The sequence below is a fragment of the Platalea leucorodia genome (genome assembly GCF_965183815.1).
Source record: "Platalea leucorodia genome assembly, chromosome: 7".
In the NCBI taxonomy this organism is placed as follows: Eukaryota; Metazoa; Chordata; class Aves; order Pelecaniformes; family Threskiornithidae; genus Platalea; species Platalea leucorodia.
In genome coordinates, this window is record NC_138829.1 from 39,871,445 (window position 1) to 39,895,225 (window position 23,781).

Below are 23,781 nucleotides of genomic sequence, written 5' to 3' on the forward strand. Positions count from 1 at the left end.
TTTGTTTTTTGTTTTTTGTTTTTTGTTTTTTGTTTTTTTTTAGTGATGCTTTTAATAGTTTTTCTCTTGTGGAGAAAAAGGGAGGAGAGAAAAGAACTGATAAGCCAGTGACACCATCTCCAGTCCCATTTGTTTTGGATGTAGTTTATTCTGAAACAAATGGGAACACAGATATCAAGAAGAGGCTTTGAGAAATCTCAGAGTTAAGATAATTATTTCCCTCTTCTTTCTTGATGAAGCTTGGAAACCTGCTGGTGCTACACATGTTTGCAGGGTTACTTTCTCCCTGAGTCCAGATCTGTTCCCATTGTGTGGCTGCGTGTACAGCCCAAGCCCTGCTCTGTGAGTGTTGATTCCGTTGTTTGTAAAGCATGTTTGTGTGGGTGTCCTGAAGCTGTTAGGACATTAGGCTTTGATTTGAGCTTCAAGGCTCTAGATAGGACATTTGGTGTTAAAGGCAGAATACTTTGTCTTGCTATTCTTCCCCTGAAGGGACCAGAGAATCACGTAACTGCCTTGGCTGTGTCTTTGGAGGGTTGGTAGCCAGGTGTCAGGGCACCTGGTGCACATTGCTTGCAGCCCTCTGCCTGACTCCTGTATCTCCTGCAGTGACCAAGGTGCTCTTTTGGATCAGGGCTGTGCTCCTTGGAAAAGGGGTGCCTGCTTGCTCAAAGTGGGAATAAAGAACTGGGGATGAGTAACTTACGAATTGTAGTCATAGCTGTTAAAATGATGGATTCAAGTGCTCTCCCCATGGGCAGACACATATTTCAGCGTTCATCCAGTCTCTTTCTTCTTCAAGTGCCTGAGGCTGCTTACAAAGGAGGGCAGTTGTCGTGCTCTTGGACAGGCAAAATGCTAGAAAGAAAACTCTCTGTGCCAGGCGGGAGGGGATGGACACTCAAAACAGGTAGTATGTTAAATGTCCCTGGATGGTCTGTGTTGATGATCACTTCTGTAGCATGAATGCTTACCAGCTAGAAATGGGACAAAGAACCACCATTTTACTATCTGAAAGCTGGCAGGACTGCCGAGCAAAGACAAGGGCTCTGAGCTACAGTGGAGCAGGTGTCCTGCTGTAAGGGGGAGTTTTTGAAGGCCTTCAGTAATATCTCCAGGAGATCCAGCCTTTCTGGCAGTGCTGTCTGATCACATGAGAAGAACCCTGATCAGACAGGCATGATCCTGGATCCTTCTGGAAATTAATGCAGACTTTTACAATTATAATCTAGCCGAACAAAACAAGCACCATCTTGTGCAACTATGTAAACCATAAACTTTTTTGGCAAGGCAGGTGTGGCATCTTCAGTGTCTGGAAAGCACCTAACGTGCTGTGTGGGCTCCCTACTGTAATCCAAATTACAAATGCTAAGAAGGCTTTGATTTTTTTTTTTTTTTATATAACTTGGTTCTTGGCCTAATTTGGGTAGGCAAGAACTTCATAGACTGCATTGGGGTGCTCTGCATGTTTCCTCAGGCCCTCATAATTAATCAGTGCCGAGCTGATCCTCCCAGTCCCTCTGTGAGGAGGCACTGGAGGAAGGCTGTTCCATAGCCTTACATTTAGCTCATTTGTCAGCCTTAAGAAGGACTTTCTATTCTTCAGAGATGCCTTTTCTGGAAGGAGGGGCGTTCCTGGCCTGCAAGGCCCCTCTATACTAAGTATTTTGGTACAGGCTGCAGAAGGCTTAGGTGAGTTTTCATGATACAAGCTGAGTTTTCAATAAGTTAGTAATACGGTTTGATGCTGGAAACCAATATTCTAGCTTTTTTGGTGCACTTCTGGGTAACTCTGATCTGTGGAACTCAGCTTCTGACACAAGGAATTTGCAAAAAGTCTCATGCCAGTAGCTCAAGCCCTCAAAGTTGTGATAAATGGTAGATGCATGCGTTCCTTCTAAACCAGAATGGCTTCTGTGTTTAACTGAATATTTAAGCACTGTATGTGCACCACGCTGTGCTATCAGGCAGCTCTGCTTGTAAAGTCTGTTTATACAGACAGCTGAAAAGCCTTGTGAGTCTTTCAGGGTCTCTGACATGCTGGGAGGAAGCTTCAGCATCTTCAGTCTGCTGCTTTTTGCTGTATGTTTACAGTCACTGGTGATCTTTGCACCTCGGGGGCTACAGAAAGACATTACTGTAGCCAGTGCCATTCTAAGCTAACTTGTGATAGTCCAACCCCTGACAAGAACTGGGCAAAAATCTGGTCCAGCTTTACAGTGTTTTCATAGTCTAGTCCAGGTCTCTATAAACCATTTAAAATTGCCTTCAGGTTTAAATTTTCCAATTTCCCATTTGGAACAGGTGTTGCCAGGTTATAGAAAGTGTTGCAGAGAAGGAACAAAAACATTTTAAAAACTCTGTGCTGTTACAAATTTTGGCAAGTCCCTGACAGATGAGATTTTAAAAAAAAGTTTGCCCCACCCAAATTAAAACAAGTGCAGACCTTGCTTACTTTTCCCAGCTGTCATGTTTAAATAGGGTTTTTAGTAATGCATGAGTCTTCAAAAGATCTAGCAGTACAGGGCTAATATGTTTTTATAGGAAAATATGTAACTTCTCAATTGTTTTTCATCTCATTTAATTGGGGAGAGAAAGGGGGAGAAGAATTTTTTTTAAATGTCAAAAAATAAATTTCAGAGATGCATGTTCTTGGAGTGGTTAAAAACGAACCCAAACTAGGCTTCAGGCAATGTTTTTTCAACAGCTTTAACCTCAAAGCATAGAGCAGACAGCTTTGTAGGCAACTGTAACACCAAGGTGATTATGGCAGTGACTCACACTTCCCTGTAAGGCATCCAGCTATCAATGCACTTGGAGAGCTGTGGCTTTGTGCATGCAGGCAGGGTGTCGGTCAGTGCCCACTTGCCAGCCAGCTCCCAACTGCTGAGCTCCTAACTGCTTCGACAGGGAGCTGGGATATTGGTGTATTAGACAGCAACTCTGGTCCCCCCTGGGCTTGCAAGAGGCTTAAGAGATGGGAGCTTGGGAAGGGGAAGTGCAAGGCAGGCTTAACTTCCCTCTACTTTGCTTAATCCTCATGGCACTTGTTTCAAGAATCCCCTGAAGTCTTCCTGTGAGCAGGTGGTTGGGTTTGGGTAATAGTTAAAGGTCTGACTGACTAACCACTAAGCGGGGTAGCATGACAAGTGAAAAGCCCGGCTACTGTCATGTCCTGGTGAAACTCTTCTAATGGTCATGGAAAGAGGACTGGCAGTTGGTGTCCTCAGGAAGACAGTATGAACTTGGGAAAGAGACCGGGGTATCCCTATAGGCAGCTGAGGGTACAACAGTAAACTACTGCCAGATGTTCGGATTTGCAGGGAGCAAGTGGAAAGAAAGTGGGGACTCATTCACGTGCATTGTGGGTTTCCCCATCTCCAAAAGATAAGGCAGAAGCCAAGCTGCCTTCAGAGAAGGGAAACAGCAGTGATTGTGGTATGGAGGAAGTCGTCTGGGTGAGGAATTGGGAGATTGGGGTTGTTCGCATTGAGAGACTGACAGAAAGGAGGCTGCATCCGAACTGAATGCTTGGGAAGAAGAGGTATTCAGAAAGATGACAAATTCAAACTTCTGAAAGGAAATAGATTTTTCACATAGTGTGCGATTACATTGTGGGATGCATGGAATGCAATTGCCAGCTGGGCAGGGTGTCATCAGGAGGGAACAAAATGTGGCTTTGGGAGCGTGCAGGTATGCTGTTGCAGGTGGTATCCACAGATGATATAACTAATGCTTTAAAAAACAAATAACTGGTGATATAAAGCTGGCCACATCCATGGTTCAATTACCAAGGCCAATCTTGATAGGTTATTTGGGTTCCTCTGTCCTCAGTGATAAGTTTCTTGCACCTCTGACTAAAATTGTCTTGTACCAGATACTGTTTGCGGCTGGGCAAGCTGGGCTGTTGTGACTCAGTATTGCCCTTCCCGTGTGGGTTGTGTTTGGCTTTGCACATCTTATGTTTTCAGAGGTGAGGCAGAGTGAGTAATGTTTCCGTTCTATTAAAGAAAATGGAATGGCAAGACCCTTAATTTTTTTTTTAAAGATGTACGTGTTTCATTTTAAGTTCCCTTCAGGCAAAGTCAGTCTTGGTAGGCAGCTTAAACTGCATTATAGACCATATTGCTATTGTCATAAAAACAAAATACACCGTGATCTGTTTTGGGAAACCAAACAAAACAATTTTTTTTTTTTCCTTCCTCCCCTCCCTCCTTTTTTCACTTCCTTCAGTTTTTAATAAGTGACCGTGACAGAGACCCTCAGTGTAACCTGCATTGCTCCAGGTCCCAGTCCAAACCCCTCTGTGCCTCTGACGGCAGAACATACGAGTCAATGTGCGACTACCAGAGAGCCAAATGCCGGGAGTCAAGTCTGAGCGTGACACATCGTGGCCGGTGCAAAGGTAGGTGGATTTCAAATGCCTTTGAGGGGAGGAATGGGAGTCCTACCTCATAAGAAACTGGATTCTTAGACCCTTGAGTTTAGCACCATGCTCTGTGAGTAATCTGATTGACACTGTGCATTCATGTGAGCATGGGTATCTGAGTCTGCGTTTAGGTGGCAGGAGTAAGAACCGACCGAATTATCAATGAAAGAAGGCAAAGGAGCCAGAGACATCACTGAAAAAGGGCCGAAATATGTGTCTGCAGAGCAGAAGGAGCTGGCCCCATGGAAATGCAAAATCAAATCCTGACAGAAGAGATCTTCCTTGCTACCTGTGCCGGTGAGGAACCAAGATACATTTGAGTGATAGGAATGTGGAGTGGGGAAAAACGTGCAGTCCACATTAGATGTCCAGTTCCTTTTCAGACATGCACAGCCTTTCTGTGCTGAGCTAATTAAGAAGTCAGAATGCATGCAAGGCTTTACATGGCCTCTTTTTTTGCCTGTTTGCTGTTACACATCTACTTAAAAGTGAGAATATTGTTTCTCAATTCAGCTCTTCAGCATAGCCTAAACATGAAGTTGGAACTTTTTAAAGTAATATTGGTGTCTTGTCACACAAATGATTTGCTTCTGCAGTGAAGTGAAAAATCAAGTTGAGTGCATTTTCTGAGAGCACAGAGGGCAGATGGCACAGATGTTTTTAGCAATTGGTTAAAGTGACAGGAGAAACTCATTAAAATCCCTGTGGAAGGATAAATAGGCATATGTTTAAGCCTGACTTGTTTATGAAGGCTTTTTTACTATTATGAAAATGTATCTTTGTCAGAATTACTTGTTTGAAAATGAAAATCCATTTTCAATATATTGACAAGCTTTATAGCTTAGGTGAATTATGAGCATGACCTCAAATATTGCTCTTTTAAACAGTTTCTCATTGGAAAAAAGCTTACTTGTATGATTTTTTTTTTTTTTTTTTTTTTTTTTCCTCACCACTGCTGGGTTGCTTTATGGCAGCTTCTCTCCCATAGCATAGAAAAAGGCCTTTGAATCATGCTGCTTTCTGAGTACTGGAAACCCAGAAACTTTCTTCCCAGGGCCCAAGAAGTGGTTGGACTGTTCTTGCAAGTGATGCATTTTTGAGTGTCACGATAAGAAGCGGTAGGGCGGGAGTTCTGCTTCTGCTTTCATCACTTGAGCAGAGTGGCTTAGATAAGCAGCTCCATGGCTGATATTGGCATATAAACTGGCACAGTCATTTAAAACATGGGATCTGAAATGTGGTGCATCCATATGCAAAAGTGTCTGTTTCTGGAAGTGGAGAAATTGTTGATTGCTAGACTGCACAGCCTACTGTATATCATGATTGCAGAAAGTCCCAAAGAAGTAACTAAAGACATTTTTGTCTTAAGCACAGGTAAAGTATACTTTCCTTTCTGCTTTCTCAGACACAACTGAAATGTTTAGCTGAAACTGCTCGCATTCTCCTTTCCTTTTTTCTCTTACCCTGTGGTACTACACAGTACCCAATAACCCAGGAGCGTTTGACAACTGCAAGTCTTACTTTCAACCCACTAATGCTCCCATGAATCCCTGGGAAGCAGGAATATTCTTTTAACTATCACATTCAAATTTAACCTTGCCGGTCATTTCCATGTGTGCTGCTATTGAAACGTAGTTTGTTTTTCTAGTCACATTGGGAATATGATCTCTAGCTGTGCATAAAGATCACTGTTCTTGGCAAATACAGACAGTTGTGAGACAGGTGTGTCTAACTACAGGTGGTTGGCCAGGTCTGTATCTCATACTCACACAAAGGAAGGTATCACCAGCAGTGTTCGAGCACCTTCTACTGCTGCAGTAGGGCACCAGATTTACCCTGAACAGCCTTCATTCCTTCTGCATATCAGAGATGCTCTACAGGGGAACTCCCGTAGAAATGGAAGGGATCCCATGGGCCATCGAGCCCACTCACATGCAATTGTGATAGATACTGTATCCAGGAACTTATCCTTATGAAATCAGCAATTTTAACTTGTGCTTCCTTCTCTGAGCAGGGAAAAAACCCAGGTAACTAAAATAAGGAAAAGAGGAAGTATATTGTGGACAGCAAGGCATAGTTCTGCACCCCAGATTACCATAAGCTTCCAATTTCATATGCCCTGATATGCCTTCATAACGTGAACTGTGCTTGTGCCAAGGCAAGCAGAATGGTTTCCATAGTGAGAACAGAACCTTTTTGATTCAGCTTAGCTCTCTGCTCTCTCTCAAGAAGCTAAGGACCTTTAAAGATGACATCTTGACAGCCCTTTGGGAACTATAACTCTTATTCAGCTCTCGCTCCTTGCTAGCTTCCTCACGTGCTTTTCAATGAAATTCCTTCAGTGCTAAATTATCTGAACTCCCTCCGAACCCTCAGTCACACATGACAAAGGGTTAAAAGTCAGGAGTAGCTTAAAATGATCAAACTACGGCATCCATGACAAATGGAGCCTCATTGATGAGATTCCAGAGAATAGTTCCAGATGGCGTAGCTGTGCGTAAAATAGACAGCCAAGCACTCCTACCTGGATCCTTTGTCAGCAGGCATCTTAAGATTTGATGTCAAATAAGAGTTCTGCCTCAAAACTTTGCAGGGATGAAGGACAAATACTTGTTAAATGAGTCTTGGCAAGCTGTCAAGATTATGCAGTGATTGTTAGGGTATATTGGAAATTTGTGGCTTAAAACACATATAAGTTCTATGTTAACTGGTTGGTTTTTAGTAACTTGTTTGGCCTATTTAATAAAAAAAAAAAGGTGTGGGAGTGTTCTAAAAACTTCCCTTTAGATTTATAACGGTTGGTTTTGAAAGTCTGCTGGTATAGATCTTGTTCTTAGATCACACATCTCTATGTAGAATCAACCTATCTGTAAGTTACGGGTGGGAATTGTAACAGGGGTCTTCAGCCCATCTCCTGGGACAGCTCGATGAACACAACTTTTGGCTAATGTGCTGGAAAGGAAGGTCTCCTTCTGAACTAGTGATGGGTTGTTTGAAGGTAATCTTTCTTCTCTGCCTACTTGTTCTCGTTGGACAGGAGATGGTATTTTGAAATCACTCTTTTTTTTTTTTGTCCACTTGCTAGATCCGTATGTTTTGTCTTTGAACTTTCTTATTCCTAGTCAAGGGAGAATAAAGTGGGTCCTTCCTTGGCAGCGGTTAGTCCATAAAATCTGAAATTATACTTTCAATCAGTTTACAAATTTAGGCACGTTTTTAGGTATGCTCCAAATAAGTTAAGGAACTTTGGAGCAGAAATGGTAGGCGGGTATCAAAGAAGGAATAAAGCACGTCAGCATGAAAGGAAAGAAGTTGGAGATTGCAGGTGTAGGACTTGTCAAATGAAGTGGAAAACAGTGGGGAGAGTGGAGAATGATTTACACCCTGTGGGACAGATGGGCATGTTTTTGTAGTTTGCTAAGGTTCCATTTTTGCCTGTTTTATGCAAAGACAGATCATTGGCTGGAGTAAATGGGTATGAATCTGCTGACTTCAGTGTAGCTGGACTGCTTCATGCCTGGTGACCTGGCCTGTATGTGAGACAGTTACCTAATGGAACTAGAAATAGTTCAAAAGCTGCTTGGATCAATTTTTGCCCTTTGAGCTTTTGATAAAAACAAAGTAGAATTAAAATTAAATAGCTAGATTTTTGTGGTTGCAGGTATAGATTTGCTGCTAGTGTTATGTGGATGCCTGGAGATGTTTTACTTTGTATTATTAGGATAGCTTGGGTCTTTATACTGTGATGTTGTGTGGTGTCAAAACTGCCTCTGCCTATTGAAGAGAGGATGCTGGAATTCTTGGGGCCTATTCAGGAGTGCACTGTATATATTATGAGGGACACGGTGGTCTCATTTGAATAAACTGTTCATGGATAAGATCAACCATGGTAACTAGCCAACTTCATTGCAAAATCCAAAATTATGTGCACCTGCATTCTGCAGATTAGGCCACAGATGTCAAAAACATCACTTGTAGTTCACAATCTCCTAGTTGCCAGCTACCAACTTGAGAATGAGTTTTATTTTAAAAGGCAGCTTTCTGAGCTGCAGTAAATCTGTCCTAAGTTTGAAGATATTTAAAGTCGAATTATTAAACAGCTCTGCTTTTAAAAAAGTCATCTTGTTTTGGTTTTTCACCTTATGTAAGGCAGGCGAGAAAGTCCTATTTAGTCTGTCTGGACTGTGAAACTGGAATGCATTAATGCCATTCTGTTTTATAAGCTTGGTGTTTTATACTCCAGAGAACACTTTTAAGAAGAGGGAAGAAAAAGTGCTGAAACACTCAGGTAAACAATCAAAATGCGGAACAGGGTATATGAATCTACCTCATAACATCAGACTTTAGTAAAATTTTAATGCATCTTATTAGGGGTGAGCTATTTGGCAGCTACTTTTTAACACTTGGCACTTATGTAATAATATACATTTTCTAATTAACAAAGCAAAAATAGCAAGGTGAAGTCATCCCACTGAAATCACATGTTGATGCAAACATTATAAAAATACCAGCCTGTGGAGTGAGGAAGAGAAGGATTGACAGTCCTTTTAAAAACAAACTGGTAAATGTTGATATTAAAGGCACTGTTTTTACTGGAGCTGAACTGTGAAACGACAGACAAAAAAGATAGCAGTATGCACACACCTCTCCAGCCAGCATGGTATGTAGGTGGTTGTTCCAAGTCAAGGCTGCAAAAGGACTGGCATGACCTTTGGAAATCAATGAGGGAGGATGGGAGAAGTAATCAGGGTTGAGTGTTCATGAACAGGAGAAAAATTGTCTGTCTTCTTTGCACTTCAGCAGCAATTTGTGAAGAGACGTCACTTGAGCCAAGGGTTGAATTGCAAAAGAGGATGCTGCAACAACGATGAGCTCTTAAACGCTGTGGTGTAGTGGTGGTGTGCTACGCCGTATGGCCTACTGGGTGGTAGTAGAGAGTTCAATCTATAAAGGCCAGTTAAAATTGCCAGGAGGGACATAGTCACCTTAGCAGTAACGTGTTTACATTATCTTCTCCTTATAGTAAGGGCTTGATTGTGTGCACGTTTGTCTGCTCATTAGACAAATTGGACGAAGAGTTAGTCTCCCTTCTGCCTGGGCTCCTAATGTATTTGTACTACAGGGGATACCACAAAATGTTTGTTCCTACCAGCTATGTGGTGAAGCATCCAGTTTCAGTCATGTAGTTGTGAGTGTGCCAGCACTAAAGTAGATGCTATGTGGAAATGCTTTACGCTTCTGTTTTATGTTCAGGAGAGGAACCAGATATGCCTGTCTGCAGTCCTGTATCCTCAGATGGAGAGACTAGAAAACACACTTCCATTTGTGAATCTGTGCTTTGATTGTCACATGAGAAATTGCAACTATCTCTTTTTTTTTTTTTTTTTTAATTTCCTTGTATGAGCAGATCTGCATAATCTATGCTGATTTTTTTGCTGCTTAGTTGTCTCCTGTGAACCAGAACATGAAGGTGTTTTTAGTCAGACAGCTAGCTATAAAACAGAAGGTACAGCCACACCATCTGGTTTTGTAATAATGTCCTATGCCATGCCAAGCAAGATTAGACTCTTAAGCTTGAACAGGAGATCTGCAGGTGATAGGTGTTCCAGTTAACAACATTGTCAGTGCTTTCTTTTCAGCTGAAAGAATGAGTGTGTGTTGGAAGGTTCAGTGCTGCTGGCAGGGCCATCCTCCAGTGGAGGTGTGCAAACAAGGTCTGATCATCTGGTTGCTTTGGCAAGCGGGGGGGGAGGAAAGGAAATTCCAGCTTAGAGGTTATATCATGGCTAATTAGAGAAAAAAAAAATACTGCTTCTCTAAATTCAGTGCAAATTGTATTCATGAAAGTCTTCTCATTCTGTGAGTAACAATCTTGCTCTTTATACAAGCTCATAATAGGTCCACCTGAGATCAAAGGTCCGTGTGCTAAGGGTACTGTGCAAACGCCCCACAAAAAAATTACAGTCTAAAGATGAGAGTGACATAGGATCAGAAGGGCCACAAGGTCATAGGGAGGTGAGGTGACTGACTTGTAGTCACTTGGTGGGTCAGTGGCAGGGTTGATATAGGCACTCTTGCTTTGTAACCCAGTGCCTAAGCTACAGGCATCTGTGCTGAATACTATTGCTATGAATAATGACTTTTTCCAAAGACAAAGGTTTGATTTCCATAATTTCAGAAGACTTGTGAAATCCTTCTGGGGGAGTAATGTGGTATGTTTAAAATGAAACTGTATTGGCAAACCAGAAACTTAGTCTCTTGAGTCATCAGTTGTGTAAATAAAGTACTCAGCTTGAAAGCTTTGGTCTATGTCTTTATCAAAATTATTTACGGCATTGTCATTGGTTTCTGCATCTAGATGTGGTTAGATGGAAATTGCTTCTGTTACCATGCAATGTGAATTCAGTTGATCTGAGAACCCAGACTGGCTTTCTAATTCAGTGCTGGTATTAGTGATTCTGTTGAAGTTCATGTGATCTGTGAAGCAGAATATGGGATCTTCAGGGATCCAGTGGAATTTTTTTGTTAACCAATGTGATTTCCATGTCTGGTAGAGTGGGGATTCAACCTTGATCACTCTCTGTGGTGCTGCTGAAAGATTCTGATGATCAGATTTTGCAGTTTCTGCACTGAAAAAATCTTTCAGTCAGTGGATTCATGGGAAAAGGAAGAAGGTGCTAGTCCCTGTGTCAGAGTCCCATGGAAACAGGTGTTTGCTGTTTTTCTTCTCTTTCTAGACTGAACAGCAGTACTGTTAGACATCATGTTTTTAAATGTAAACACTGAGTCAATCTGTATCTCTGCAGGGCAGAACTCTCTTCTTTGACCCATCAGTCATCAGGGTTAGGCTTATCTGGGTCTATGCTCTGTAACAGTGAGCTGGACCTTGAAGGGGCTAAGGTCTTGTTACATGCTGCCATCATCTGAAATAAGTGCAGAGCTGAGATCTTAACCCCTTCAAGCTCTGCTTGCGGAGCAATGTTTTTTCTTGCCAGCAAAGTGAGTAACTGATACAAGAAAGTATAATGCACACCTGGCTGTAAGCACTGGGTCTAGAGGTAGAAGCTGGGTTTCAGGAAAGCACAAGCAATGGCACACCTACCTCCTCTGAACCACACAAAGGTGGAAGTTCAGATGGGTGGCTGGTTATTTTAGCATCTTTCTGGGAGAGCTGCTCAGCGAAGAAGCTTTGCTGGGGCCATGCCTTCTTCCGCCTTGCTCACTTCTGGGCCTGAATTACTTGGCTTATGCTCAGTCATCCAATTTCAGGATGTTAATATTAACACAAACACAACTCTCTCCAGGAAGGCCCTTCACCGTTTGGACATTGTGCTCCAGCACTTGTTGGAAGAAGCTTCCAGAGCCCTCAGATGACTATAAAAACTATTGCCTAGGAAATTAAGCAGTTCTTCATTAACTGGCTTGTAATTTGATTGTCTAGGTTCATAGTTGTCTTTGGGATCATGAGTGCTAACTTTATAGCTGCCTTGTTAATGTGCAGGTAATGGTCCTTGATGCCTTATATTTGTTTGTTTGTTTGTTTGTTTTTCCACCCTGCAGCTGCGTGGTGCATCTGGTAGCTTTTGAAGAGGCCAAATGGTGTTTGCAATCTAAGTGGGTTTTGCTTTTCTCTTTGTAGATGCTGGCCAAAGCAAGTGTCGATTAGAGAGAGCTCAAGCACTGGAACAGGCAAAGAAGCCCCAGGAAGCAGTCTTCATCCCAGAATGCAATGAGGATGGATCATTCACACAGGTAAAATTTCTGTTGGCTTCCTTCAGCCAGGCTCACAGTGGCTGCAGGAGATTCACTGTTAAGGCATGAGCCAAGTGATGATAGCAGCGTGGGTGCACACTCTGACATAGTTACTCAGGTGAAAGTATTGGAAGCTGGGGACTTGTTTAACCAACTGGAAGCTTTGATTCAGTCACCATACCTTAAAAGACACATACATATATAATGGCATCTACCTCCAAAGTAGCACAAACAAATGGCATCAACCTCCAGCATAGCACAGAAACAAAAACAAGTTGTAGGGAAGGTCAATTTTTCCCTGAAGATGAGCTGCAAAGAGAGCTGTGGCTCACACAGAACAGGGTGGACCAAGCTTTTTCTTGTGCTACCTGTGCTTCATCTATCCCAGCAAAAAAGAGTGGTCTATTGAGCCTCTTCCCTCTGCAGACTACTTGTTAGTGACAGACTCCTCTTTCCTGTTCTATGCCCTGTTGTGGTTTGGGGGTCTGGCAAAAAGGTGATGAGACTGCTTTGTTTGGGTTTTTGATTTTTCACTCTTACTTGCTGGAAGTAAATGATGTGCTGGGATTATAGGCTGTTTCATAACGCTGCTTCTCTTGAGAAGCAATTATCTCAGGAGGGGTAGCAGAAGAGGCTTATGGTTTGTTGGCCTTTAATATCTGTGAAAAATTAATAGTCAGTCCTGGTCACTGAGCATCCTTCAGAAATAGTTGGACTGGGAGAGGTCCTACAGCGTTCCAGAGAAGTTGAAGCAGTTATGGGGAAAAAGAAAGCCCTCATGAAGGAGATTTTGAGAGAAAGAGTAGTTTGTCGAGGCAGGGTAGAAATGAAGAGTGATACTTGGTTCTGTTACCACTGGCATATTGGGTAGTGTCCCAGTGCTAACTGAACTGGGTGTTAAAAATGGCTCATGTGCAGTTCCCTAACAGGTAGGAGGTGTATGCTGTCTGCTCAGCTTGGCACGTATCTCAAAAGCCAAAATCCTGCAACTCTGACCTCTACTTTGTGAACTTGGGTAAATCGCACAGCTTTTTTTGCCTTAGCTTCCTTATATCTAGCACTGCTCTAGAGATCTTGTGCCTCAGAGAAATTTTAGGATTCATTAGTTATTGTTTGCAAAGTCTTTTGAAGGTTAAAAAAAAAAGAAATTCCAAAATACAGTCAATAATGGCTTCAAAAAGATGAGAAAGACAAAAAGTTGGTTCAAACACTTCATGATGCCTGGGGAAAGAGGAGAGGAAAGATTTTTTTGTGATAACCCACCAAAAATTTTTATTCATCCCCTCAGCCTTACCCTCCCATTATCTGGTGTGTGGGAGTGTTTTTGTTTTGTTTTTTAATGGCGAAGTGGGAAAAGTTTTATCCATCCTGCCAACTTTGCATACTTCTTTGGAGCAGCATCATATTTCTGTACAGTGTGGACCATCTTGGGAAAGCGGGGGTAAGAGAGAAGGTGGCTGCAGTTTCTTGCAGTCTAACTACACTCTCAATTGTTGGAATTTGATTTTGTATAGAGCTGCTCAGGTTATGTTGGCACTGGAGGGGAATACTTATAGAACCTAGCCCAGTGGGCCAACTAAGTGTTCCATGTTAAACTTTATAGCTCAAGAAAAAAGGGGGAAGGAAAGTTGACTTTCCCATGTCTCTGTCAGCTGTCCATCGGCCTCTGGGAGAGTAAAGTAGGGGGTGCAGGTGAAATTTTTATCCTAATAAGCTGGACTGAGAGTACAGTTGATAAAGCTTTGTTTCAGACAGGTTTATTTGGAAGGTTGGTACGGGTGTCTGGATTGCAGAGCAGTTGCTGGGCCTTCTTCCTGCACATTCCCTGGCCAGTGTGGGTTGCCAGTGGAAGGGCAGCATGAAACTCCTTACAAAAACTGTGTGTTTTCAGCTGGCAGCCAAGCGATAGTTCACATTCTTCCTCTGTTCAGTCCTATCTGCGAACACTAAAATGCTTTTGTTTTACCTGGCATGATGAAGGAAGCCTCTGATCCCTTTGTAGCTGGAATTAACTGAAATTTGTTTCATTCCTTGGATTGTAAAAATACCCCACGTTCCACATGCCTTAGGAACCAGCTTCATCATTTATATTGCAGCATTTAAGGTCATTGTCCCTGCATAAGATGTGAATGAAAAACAATGTCCGAGGAAGCTAACTGGTTTCAACCTGCGTTTGAGACAAATATTTCCTTTAGCTTCTGCTCCAAATTAATTAAACTTTGATTTTAAAAGCATGTATAAAAATTAGAATTTTGGTGAACAGCCTAAACAGTTTTTGCTTTCAGCAACTCATTAATAGATCTCATATGGTGGAGGTGGTTTGGATGCTGCATCTCTTGTGCAGAGAATTGGCACCCCCGGGTTCTGCTCTGCAGGGAAGCTGTGTAGGCCAGTTCTTGCAGTCCCTGAGGCCTTGCTGAAGTCACCCCTGAACTGTTATTAGTTTATTCTGGTTCAGTACCCAGAGAGTTGCTCCATCCAAACTCCAGAATCTCAGCTGGGAAGTCCAGAACAGAGCAGCATCTCTCAACGAAGTTTCTAGGAGAAATACTCACCATGTTCTTCAACCATGAATCCCCATCCCAACAAGAATTTAAGCAGATGTCTATGCTTCAGGGTATACCGTATATGTAGAGATGGCTAGGGAAATTTTTTCAACAACTTTCCCTCTTCTATGTAACTCTTATTGGAGGAATATTTTGGGTAGAAGAAAAATTCGGATCAGAGGGGAAACATAGATACATGAATATATTTAGAATATCAAATGTCTTAATTGTTATAGTACTCACTCACGATGTGGATGACTTGCTTTCAGGTATTGAGCTGAGCCACTTCTTTGTAGATGCATACACGGTAGGTATTCAGGCCCACATCATCGTCCTTGCCATCAGACTTCAAAAGATGTAGGTTTTTGTCTAGTTAATTGTTGGAAATTCTTGAAAGTTTTGCAGGAGTGAAAAACATGAACAGTGCAGGTTTGGGAGCTTCATTTGATAGTGGTAACTGTATGTTCACAGAACCTGCTTGATTTTAACCAGATTGAACTGATGCTTTTGTGGTTTCTCATCGTTCTCTTGATTAGAAACTAAATTGCAATCACTATAGATAGACACTGAAAATAGCACTAAGTGAGGCTGTTCCTCTGAAAGCAGCTCAAGTCTGCCCTTTCCAGCTCCTGGAATTGCATGCAGTACAAAACTGTGTGAATTTGGGGCTGGATCCACCGCAAATTGCATGGAGCTGTAGGATGGGGAAGAGAACACAGCTACTCTGCTGTTCTGTGACTGGCAGCATGTGCTGCATGGGGCAGTGGCTGCAGAGGGGAGACCATGCTTGCCTTATCTCCTCCTGCTTCCCTGCAGGGCAGCTGGCTCTGAGACCCAACAGTTGGATGTGGTAACAAGGGTGAAAGGGAGGAGGGCCTGAAGGCAAAGACCTTGGTTTGGTTTGCGTTTAAACCCTGTGTTAGGCAGACATCCTGTGTGTCTTAAAAACTTGTATCATCTGTCTTTTTTTTTCATTGTCTGTAGAACCTAAACTGAAGAGAAGTGTTCCCACTGATGCCATTTCTTGGATGGCCAGTTTTCCTAGGCATGGCTAGTTATAATGGGTTTTGTGTACTGCATGAAGAGGAGCAGGCACCTGTCAGTTCACTGGTTTTCATAACTGTTTCTATGCACCATGTGTGCTGCTTCCCTGATTCTGGGAGTTTGTGTATGGCAAAGATCTTATCAAATCCTTTTTTAGCACTGCTTACACATCTAAAAATGTGGCATGGATTTGCAGCATGGAAGAGGTGGTGGCATTGCAGGCATGATGGGATGACTGTAAATGGGAGCAGACCTGATGAATTGTTCTGGCATTGCTATTTCTTTATATTTCAGTCTGTGTGGGCAATATTACTTCCTGTAACAAAAGCTCTCTGCAATTGGCCCACAGTAATGTAAGCATGCAGATAAAATTTGTTATTCACAACATAAGAATGTTTGTTTGATATGAGTAATTTGATTAATTGTATAAAACTGAGGTCACTTACTGTTGTGCAGAATTGGACATGACTAAAACCAGTTTCTGTTCCCAAGACTCATGCTCTGCTTTTTGCTGTTATGCTGTATTTTGCATAAATGCCATTCCCTTTCTGTGCTGCACTTAACCTGCTGTGATCTGTTCTTCATAAACAACAGGCTCTATTGGGTAATCTGCACACTTTCTTTTGCTGCCTAGTGCCATTGGGCTTGTTGCCATGGGCTGAGAGAGACTTGCATTCTTCATAGCTTTCCCCCAAGCAGTTTTTTAGAAAAGGTTGCTGAGGTTTTAAACGGGATCAGTTTCAGACAGATTAATATGAACATGAATAACATTAACCCTACTTTGAGGGTGTAGTCTTGTGGGGCTTTTTGTGGTGTGTCTTGCTATTTGCCGCCACCTTCCACTGTCTAGCTGTGGTTTCTTTTCCTTGCAAGTCTGCATACAAGTGGCTGAGAGCAAGTCTCCTTGGAGGGTTTTTTTGAGTTTAGGGCTCTCAATACTGCAGCTGCTGGTGCAGTTACGATGCAGCACTGCGATTTCTCTTGAAGCGAGTGCATCAGTCAAACCTGTTGTCTTATGATGGGATCAGTGAGTGGGCTGACTTTGTCAGAGCAGTTTTCCGTTATCAGATAGCTTCCAGAGTATTCCCACACCTGGCAATACAAGTTTGTTTGGAAAGAGTGAGCTACATTACAGTCCGTAGCAATAGTTTCATTCTGTGCTGTTCTAATGAATGTACAAAGTACTGATTTCTCCTAAGTCGCACAAACAGACCTCTTTCTAAAGACGTGGGGAACCCTCTCAGCCTTCAGTGTGACTTCATGATCCAAGTCTGTTCCTCTGCATTGGCTACTGTAGCACGATGCTGGGCAGAATTACAAACTCATTTCTTAATGCAGCACGGTGCCACAAGGCACTGTGTAGACATGTCCCGCATTCCCTGGATGCTGTCTATTATTCCATTATTCAGTGCTCATACTGTAGCAATACTGAGCTCTCAAGGACTTAACCTCTCCTTTCAGAAGGAAAGAACACAGTCTGTCTTGCTAGATTAAAGAAACTCTTTCTTCATAAAGAATCTGGGCTTTAATTAGTAGATGGTTCTGGCTTTTTTTTTTTAATTAAAAGACATCCCTTCTATAAAAGACTAGCTGGACCTCTCTGTGAATACTGCTCTGCAGATTTTTCTGCTACTTACGCACTTGCTTTCTTCCTTCAGCTCTCATTGTGTTTCTCATTTGTATATTGAGCTAAAGATAACCCATGGATGGGTAAGGAGGTAGCAACTTTGATTATATACAACATTTCTTCAAAGAAGCACCAGTCAAGAGAGCAAGGGAGCAGATTTTTAAAGCAGGAGTGGACATCCTTAAGGAAAGTGACAATGTAAGATCATTCTTAACTTTAAAGGGTCACATTCTGTGTCAGAAGCAGAGAGCCTCTCTTGGGGATCCCCTTCCTAAGCTAAAAATGCTATCTGCCAGACTGTGTATTGGGAATGCCCTTGACCATGGCTAAGATTCTTTTGCCACAAATCACTGCTTTCCCTGGTTATATGAATAGTGAAATTCCTGTGGAGCAAGCATTTCTTGAATGGTGCATCGACTTGAGGGAGGTGGCTGCTGCATAAAGCCCTGGTGGGAATATTTGTCTGCACAACATCATTTGAGAAGAATTAAATGCGAGCAGGGAACAGAAAAAGTGACAAAATGATTTAGGGGGTTGCAGTCCCAAAGAAGCTCAAACTTAAGATGCAGACGGATTCATAGCTCCCTAAAATTGTCTGTAAAGGCAAGGCAGGCTTGTGACAATAGTCAGCTGACTTCTTATTCTAGCAGAAAGTATGACAAGATCCAGGGTCTAAGTGCAGTACAGCAAGACATTTAAACCAGAACAGAGGCATCACCACTTAAGAGTTAGGATAAGTAGCCATCAGGCCAGTGTGCCAATTGTATGCTGCTAACTTGGGTTCAGAGGACTTCCTAGATGAGCCTCAATGGCTTGAACAAAGGAAAGGCTTGATTAAAGAATTGCTGTGTGACACTGTGGCTTCTGCTCCCTGGGTCAGACCAAATGACCTACTGGCTTGGAACAATTTATTTAGCTGTTTCTACAGTGTTTACAAGGAGCACCTGGGTGCAGCCAGGGTTTGGAGCCCTGCCTCATCCTGTGAGTGTGGGCAGTAGCTCTGCTGCCTGCTCTCACCCTCAGCACAGCCATTCAAAAACTGGATGTGTTTTTAATTCTCTCATAGAAGTATTGCTTTGAATGCAGAAGGAATGTTTTTCTTCCCTTCTCCTCTCTGCCCTCCATTATGGAAGGAGCCAGGAAATGTTTGTCTGATCTGCGATGGGATAGGAGTTGGTTACCAACCTCTTCATGTGAACAGCAGTGAAAGGCTAGTCTGAGTGTTGCTGTCCCTCTGCTCAGCCCAATGCTTGTCTAAGGTGCTCTCAAGCCTCTTACAGCAAACTTCTGCTTTCTATAACTCCATAGAGACTGGTTTCAGCCATCGCAGAATTACTGCTTTGCCCCTCTTCTCTCCCTTGTACACGTGCATGCAATTTCTCTCCCATTTCCAGTTTATCTTTTGGAAACAACCCCTTGATCCTCCTTTGTCAAACGGCTGTAAAGGGATGCTGCTGCTTACTTGTTGAGAAGCTTTGGACTGCTTGGGAATCTGATTCTGGCATTGCCAGTGAGATACTGAAGAAACCCAAACAGCGGCTTCTTTTTCCCTCAGGAAATTAAGAGGCAGAGGAGTCTGCCAGTGACTATAGTTTTAATGTTTTCATATTGTAATGAACTTGATGAGAGCAGGTGTTTATTCATGCGGCTGGTGGCTAGTATGTTAGCTGCTGTTTGATTTCACACATTGTAATGGCAGGGGGAAACAGGAGCTGCTGCTACACTCTTAATTTGGGCAATGGTGGCAGAGCAATTCTTGTTGGATTTGTCCCTCATGCTTTTCATCCTTCATTTGAGGCACAGTTGAGATGGCATATCTCTCACCCCTGAAAAACAGGAACAGTGTCCTCCTGCATGACCAGGGATTTGGGTCCTTGCAGGGCTTTAAACTGCAGTTTGATTTTTTTTTTTTTTTTTTTGAAAGTGTAGATGTCAATGGGGAATCTGTTGGAAGCCCACAAAGGATTTGCAGGTTTTATTTCTCTGATTCCCTATTATGTAACCTAAAATGTTCAGCTGTTGGACAGGTGTATGTTAATTTGAGATGTCAAACTCTGTCATGTGTCTTTCCAGCAGTAATGAGCATTCTGTAGCTGCAGCTTGGTTAGCAATCAAGTTTATTTTTTATATAAAATTGATAATGTATTTTCTCTGACACAGTGCTTAGCTTTAGAGGACTGAGAGCCAAAAAAAGTCAAATACACTTTTTCTAACATATATTTTGGTAGAGCCCAAAGTAACTCAGTAACTGAAGATTAGATCTGTGCAGTAAACAGGTGTCACTTTTACAGTTATTCTTCTGATTTTAATAGTATTTTAAAATCTTGCTACTATGGTAGTACGATTAGAATGAGGTTGAATTTCAGGTAGAAGATTTAAATGGGATTTAGAAACAAAAACTCAAACCTAAGATAATTGGAAAAATTTAAAGTAAAAACCCGAATTTTCAAGATTCCTTACTGTAGGTGCTCCTGAATAGTTGACACTTTTTTACAGAGTTTGTGTTTACACACAGTGTTTAGAAATGGTACTGGATCAGCTATTGCCTTTACATTTTTTCAATGCCATATCAGTGTTATGTAACTGATGAAAAGTATACCAGTTTTTTTTTTTCCCAGCCTTTAAGCTGCAAACTCTAGGCTGTAGGCCACTATTGTTATGGCACCTAAATACGCTGAGACCTGGTCAGGTGTCATGGTGAAAGGTAGCATCTCGCAACATGAAGACATTCAGGAAAGCCAGTTGCAGTGATTTTTGAGGTTTCTGAAGTGTCCGTTCTTCATGGATAGTTTTTTAAGGCCCGAGATTTCATTTCTGCTGTTATCCGTAGTGGGGAAGTCCTTCAGTGCTGCAGTAGAACATGTTGTTGTTGTGAAAGTGCTGTCAATATGAGATTTATTTCTTTTTTTTTTTTTTTTAAATGGTGGCAGAGGGAAGAAAGGGCCATGGGATACCAATCCAAGGAAGACCAGCATTCGTTAGCTTAGTTATTTACAAAATTACTTCGCTTTTATGGATGTAATGTGCTTGGCTTGCATAAATGAGTGTATGTAATTGGTAGCTCTCCATTGAGATGAGTCGCATAACATGCTCTTAGTTAATGCATCTATTCTAAATTTATGTCAATAAATTTTTTGGACTCCTCTACCATGTACTTTATTTTCTGAAGGCTTGGCTGAAGTACTGTCAAGTCACTAACACTTGAATTTTTTCAAATGCTGGGTACACTGGATTTTTTTCTGTAATGTAACATGGAATGGTCTTGCCCTATGAATTGAAGACCCTGTCCTGGAATTTGTCTGGGTAAGATTTTTTACAGTTAATGCTCAGATGTAAAGACAGCTTCTTGTGCTGTTGGGAATGCAATAATGTGTGTGTAATCAGCAAAGATAAACACTAAACACAGAAACCCAAGCAGTTCCATCACACTTGTTTTGAATGTGCAATTGATTAGATTGAGCAACAAGAAATATTTTGCAACTTGGTTATTGCTAATTATATTCATAGTGCTTTTGAGTAATTTGCAATCAATTTTGTGATGTATTGAGAGAATAAAAATGAAAGTGTGCAGATATCAGTGACAGTGACTTTAGTAACACGGGTACATGAAAGTATTGTTGATTGTGGCTGCTAAAAACTGAATTTGCTTGAGGCAAAATGATTGCTTTTCACTTTAGTAAACCCAAGATAAACACGTGGTACTGTGTTATAATTGCTCTTAGATCATGTTTTATGTGATACTCTAAGCCTTTTAAAAAGACTGTTGTTAAGTCTCTGAACAAACCCTGCTACCTTAGGGAATCAGAGCCAGCTGTCAGCAAGGGGGAATGACTGTTCTAGCTCTGAAGGATCCCTAATGAAGGGAACGGCACAAACACCCTGTCACTCTTCTGTGTGGAGAGGACTGGAACAGCAAATCGGCTTCAATGAACTTGCTTGGAAAAAAAGAGAGAATGGACAGAATTCAATTTACAAGTAAAATGCAGTTTCTGAAGTGATCTCATTTCATGACTTTTTCAGAAATGTATTGAAGAAGCCATCTCTAGCTTATAGTAATGCAGGCATTTCTATACCATTTCAAGGTGCTGGAAGTACTGATGTGAACACTCAACCACAACTAAAAGTGTGGCTAGAATCCTAGAAAGAATTTTGGAAACTGTTAGTATTTACACAGATGCCTGTATGATGATCATTTGCTTGTGTCTCAAGGGAAATGAAAAGGCATGCTGAATTTCATCCAAATGCTTGATCACTCTTTGAAAGCTGAGGAGAAGGCTGTAATTAGATTTATTAAGCTGGATGAAACTATAGTGCCACTGAACTAATATCTGCATAGCTGTTACTAAGACCAATCAGCTGGATCAGGATTTATCTGTTCTCACTTCAGAGGTCCACATCTGAACTAGTCATTCTGGTGTCCTTCTGTGGTGAAGGAAGGAACTGGGCAACTCTAGATGTTCAGTTCAGATTTAGAGCTTTAAAGTTAAGCAAAGTGAATATTATGCTGTGTACCTTTTGGCTCACTAGAGCCTTCATCAAATATTCTTAAGTCCTTGTCAATACATGAAGAGCAAGCATGTTGGATCTTGCTCCTACTGCCTAGGTTGACATAGTAACAGGAGAGAGCTTAAATCTATCTGGAGAGGGTTTGTTAACATAACAAGTCAGTGTTGCATTTTTCTGAACACGATGCTCTCGAAATGCCCACAGAATGCTGTTCTCAAGCAGTGGCTGTGGAATTGGGCCAGGGTGGCCTTTCCTTATCTCAGCTGAGATGCAGTGGGACAACTATTTAATCATAAATAGTAAATGGGATTTAGCAGAGGGTGGAATGAGCTGAGACACAACTGCTGCATCCCCAAACCGAAGTGTTCTCAGCAGACTACTTGTAACTTCTTTTGCCTCCTGAATTGGGGCTAAAGAAGTTGGAGTAGGAGAAATAACCTTTCTTTGGGGAGGGAGGTGAGGGGAGAATGAAAAAATAATGATATCAAAGATACTCTGATATCATTGTGTGACCTTGAGTAACCTTCTCACTCTGAAGCATGTGTTTGTGATGCGTCTGGTTGGGACTTCCACTAAGATGCTGGATTATAATAAAAGTGGTGGGTGATAGAGTGAGAAATGAAATGCCTGCTCTTTGTTTTATTAAACAGGTGCAGTGCCATACCTACACTGGATACTGCTGGTGTGTGACACCCGATGGCAAGCCTATTAGCGGCTCTTCTGTACAGAACAAAACTCCTGTATGTTCAGGTACTGTGGGAGTGGCTTCAACAAATACTAATTTGATAACTGAAGGGGGTTGGGGACAACACGTCCTGTTCAGAGTGCTTAATCTTTTCAGGTGACTTGGCCAGTTTACCTGATTTAACTCTGCCATTGTGCTTGTATCGCCCTATGTGCTTGCTGGCATTTGGAAGCTGCAAGGGAGCTTGGACTGTGGCATGTCCACCCTGCAGTTAGGGTACAGACACTCCTGCAAAGCTCACTGAGCAAAACCACTACGTAACAGCCTGTGGTAGCCAAGGCAAGAGTCTCAGTGTTCCTGTGTACACCAAAACCAGAGATTCCTGTAACAGATGGGATAACTTTTTTCCATGAGCTGTATTTTAAAAGAAGTCATTCTTGGGCTGTATTGGGTGGGCCGTGGAGTTGTCTTGCCTGCAGCGTGACTTCAGTTAAAAGTTTGGTAAGGTGGTTCTGTGAGAAACTGGTAGTTGTTGACTACTAGCCCCTAAATCTGGGGTCCTGCTGTTATAATGGATTTGGGTCTTCTGATCATGTTGCTTAGTTCAGGATCCCTGTGTTTGTGTCATGGGCCAGACAGCACTGGGCTTGCACCATAGCTCACGAGACGGAGGTCCAGAGCCAGGCTGTTATTCATGGGTTTATTAAGTGGCATGCTTCTGGGCTCTCAGCCTGACACTGTTCTGTCACCCTATGGTTTACTGGGCCCAAATTCATCATTTTCTGTACTTAAAACAGAGTGATGTTGTTTGTTTTATTCTCCCCACCATTCAGTATGGCAGCCCACGGCTCAAATGGGATGAGGTTGGGCTCTAGATTTTCATATGGCCCTGCAGTGTTTGCCCTTCAGATGCGAGCAAGATAGCAGTCAAACTTTTGGGTTTTTTTAATCCTCGCTTTATTCAGTGTCCTCTTGCCTGTAGGGTGTTTTGTGGTAATAAGCAAACATAGTGACTTGCATGAGGGTTTGAGTTGAGTGGGAGAACTGTCTGGGAACCAGTGAGTCAATGTAGCTTGAGGACATGCTTGGTGTTTCACAGGTACATGGAAAGAAAATAAGATTAATATCCTGGTTTTGTGTAAGGTGAAATGCTGCAGTAATTTGGCTTAAACCTTACAATATGACTTTGTGC

At 42.1% G+C, this 23,781-nt stretch overlaps 1 protein-coding gene across 1 annotated transcript in view; it reads left to right on the forward strand.

The window, feature by feature from the left end:
* The window catches only part of SMOC1 (SPARC related modular calcium binding 1), a gene marked incomplete at its 5' end in the record, with an annotated part of 136,419 nt that overhangs the window by 40,757 nt on the left and 71,881 nt on the right, over window positions 1-23,781 (forward strand). Inside the window, 3 exons of the mRNA XM_082318875.1 lie at window positions 4,234-4,405; window positions 12,069-12,181; window positions 22,555-22,654. Of these exons, the coding sequence (XP_082175001.1) occupies window positions 4,234-4,405; window positions 12,069-12,181; window positions 22,555-22,654 (385 nt within the window). The remainder of the gene's footprint in view (window positions 1-4,233; window positions 4,406-12,068; window positions 12,182-22,554; window positions 22,655-23,781) is intronic.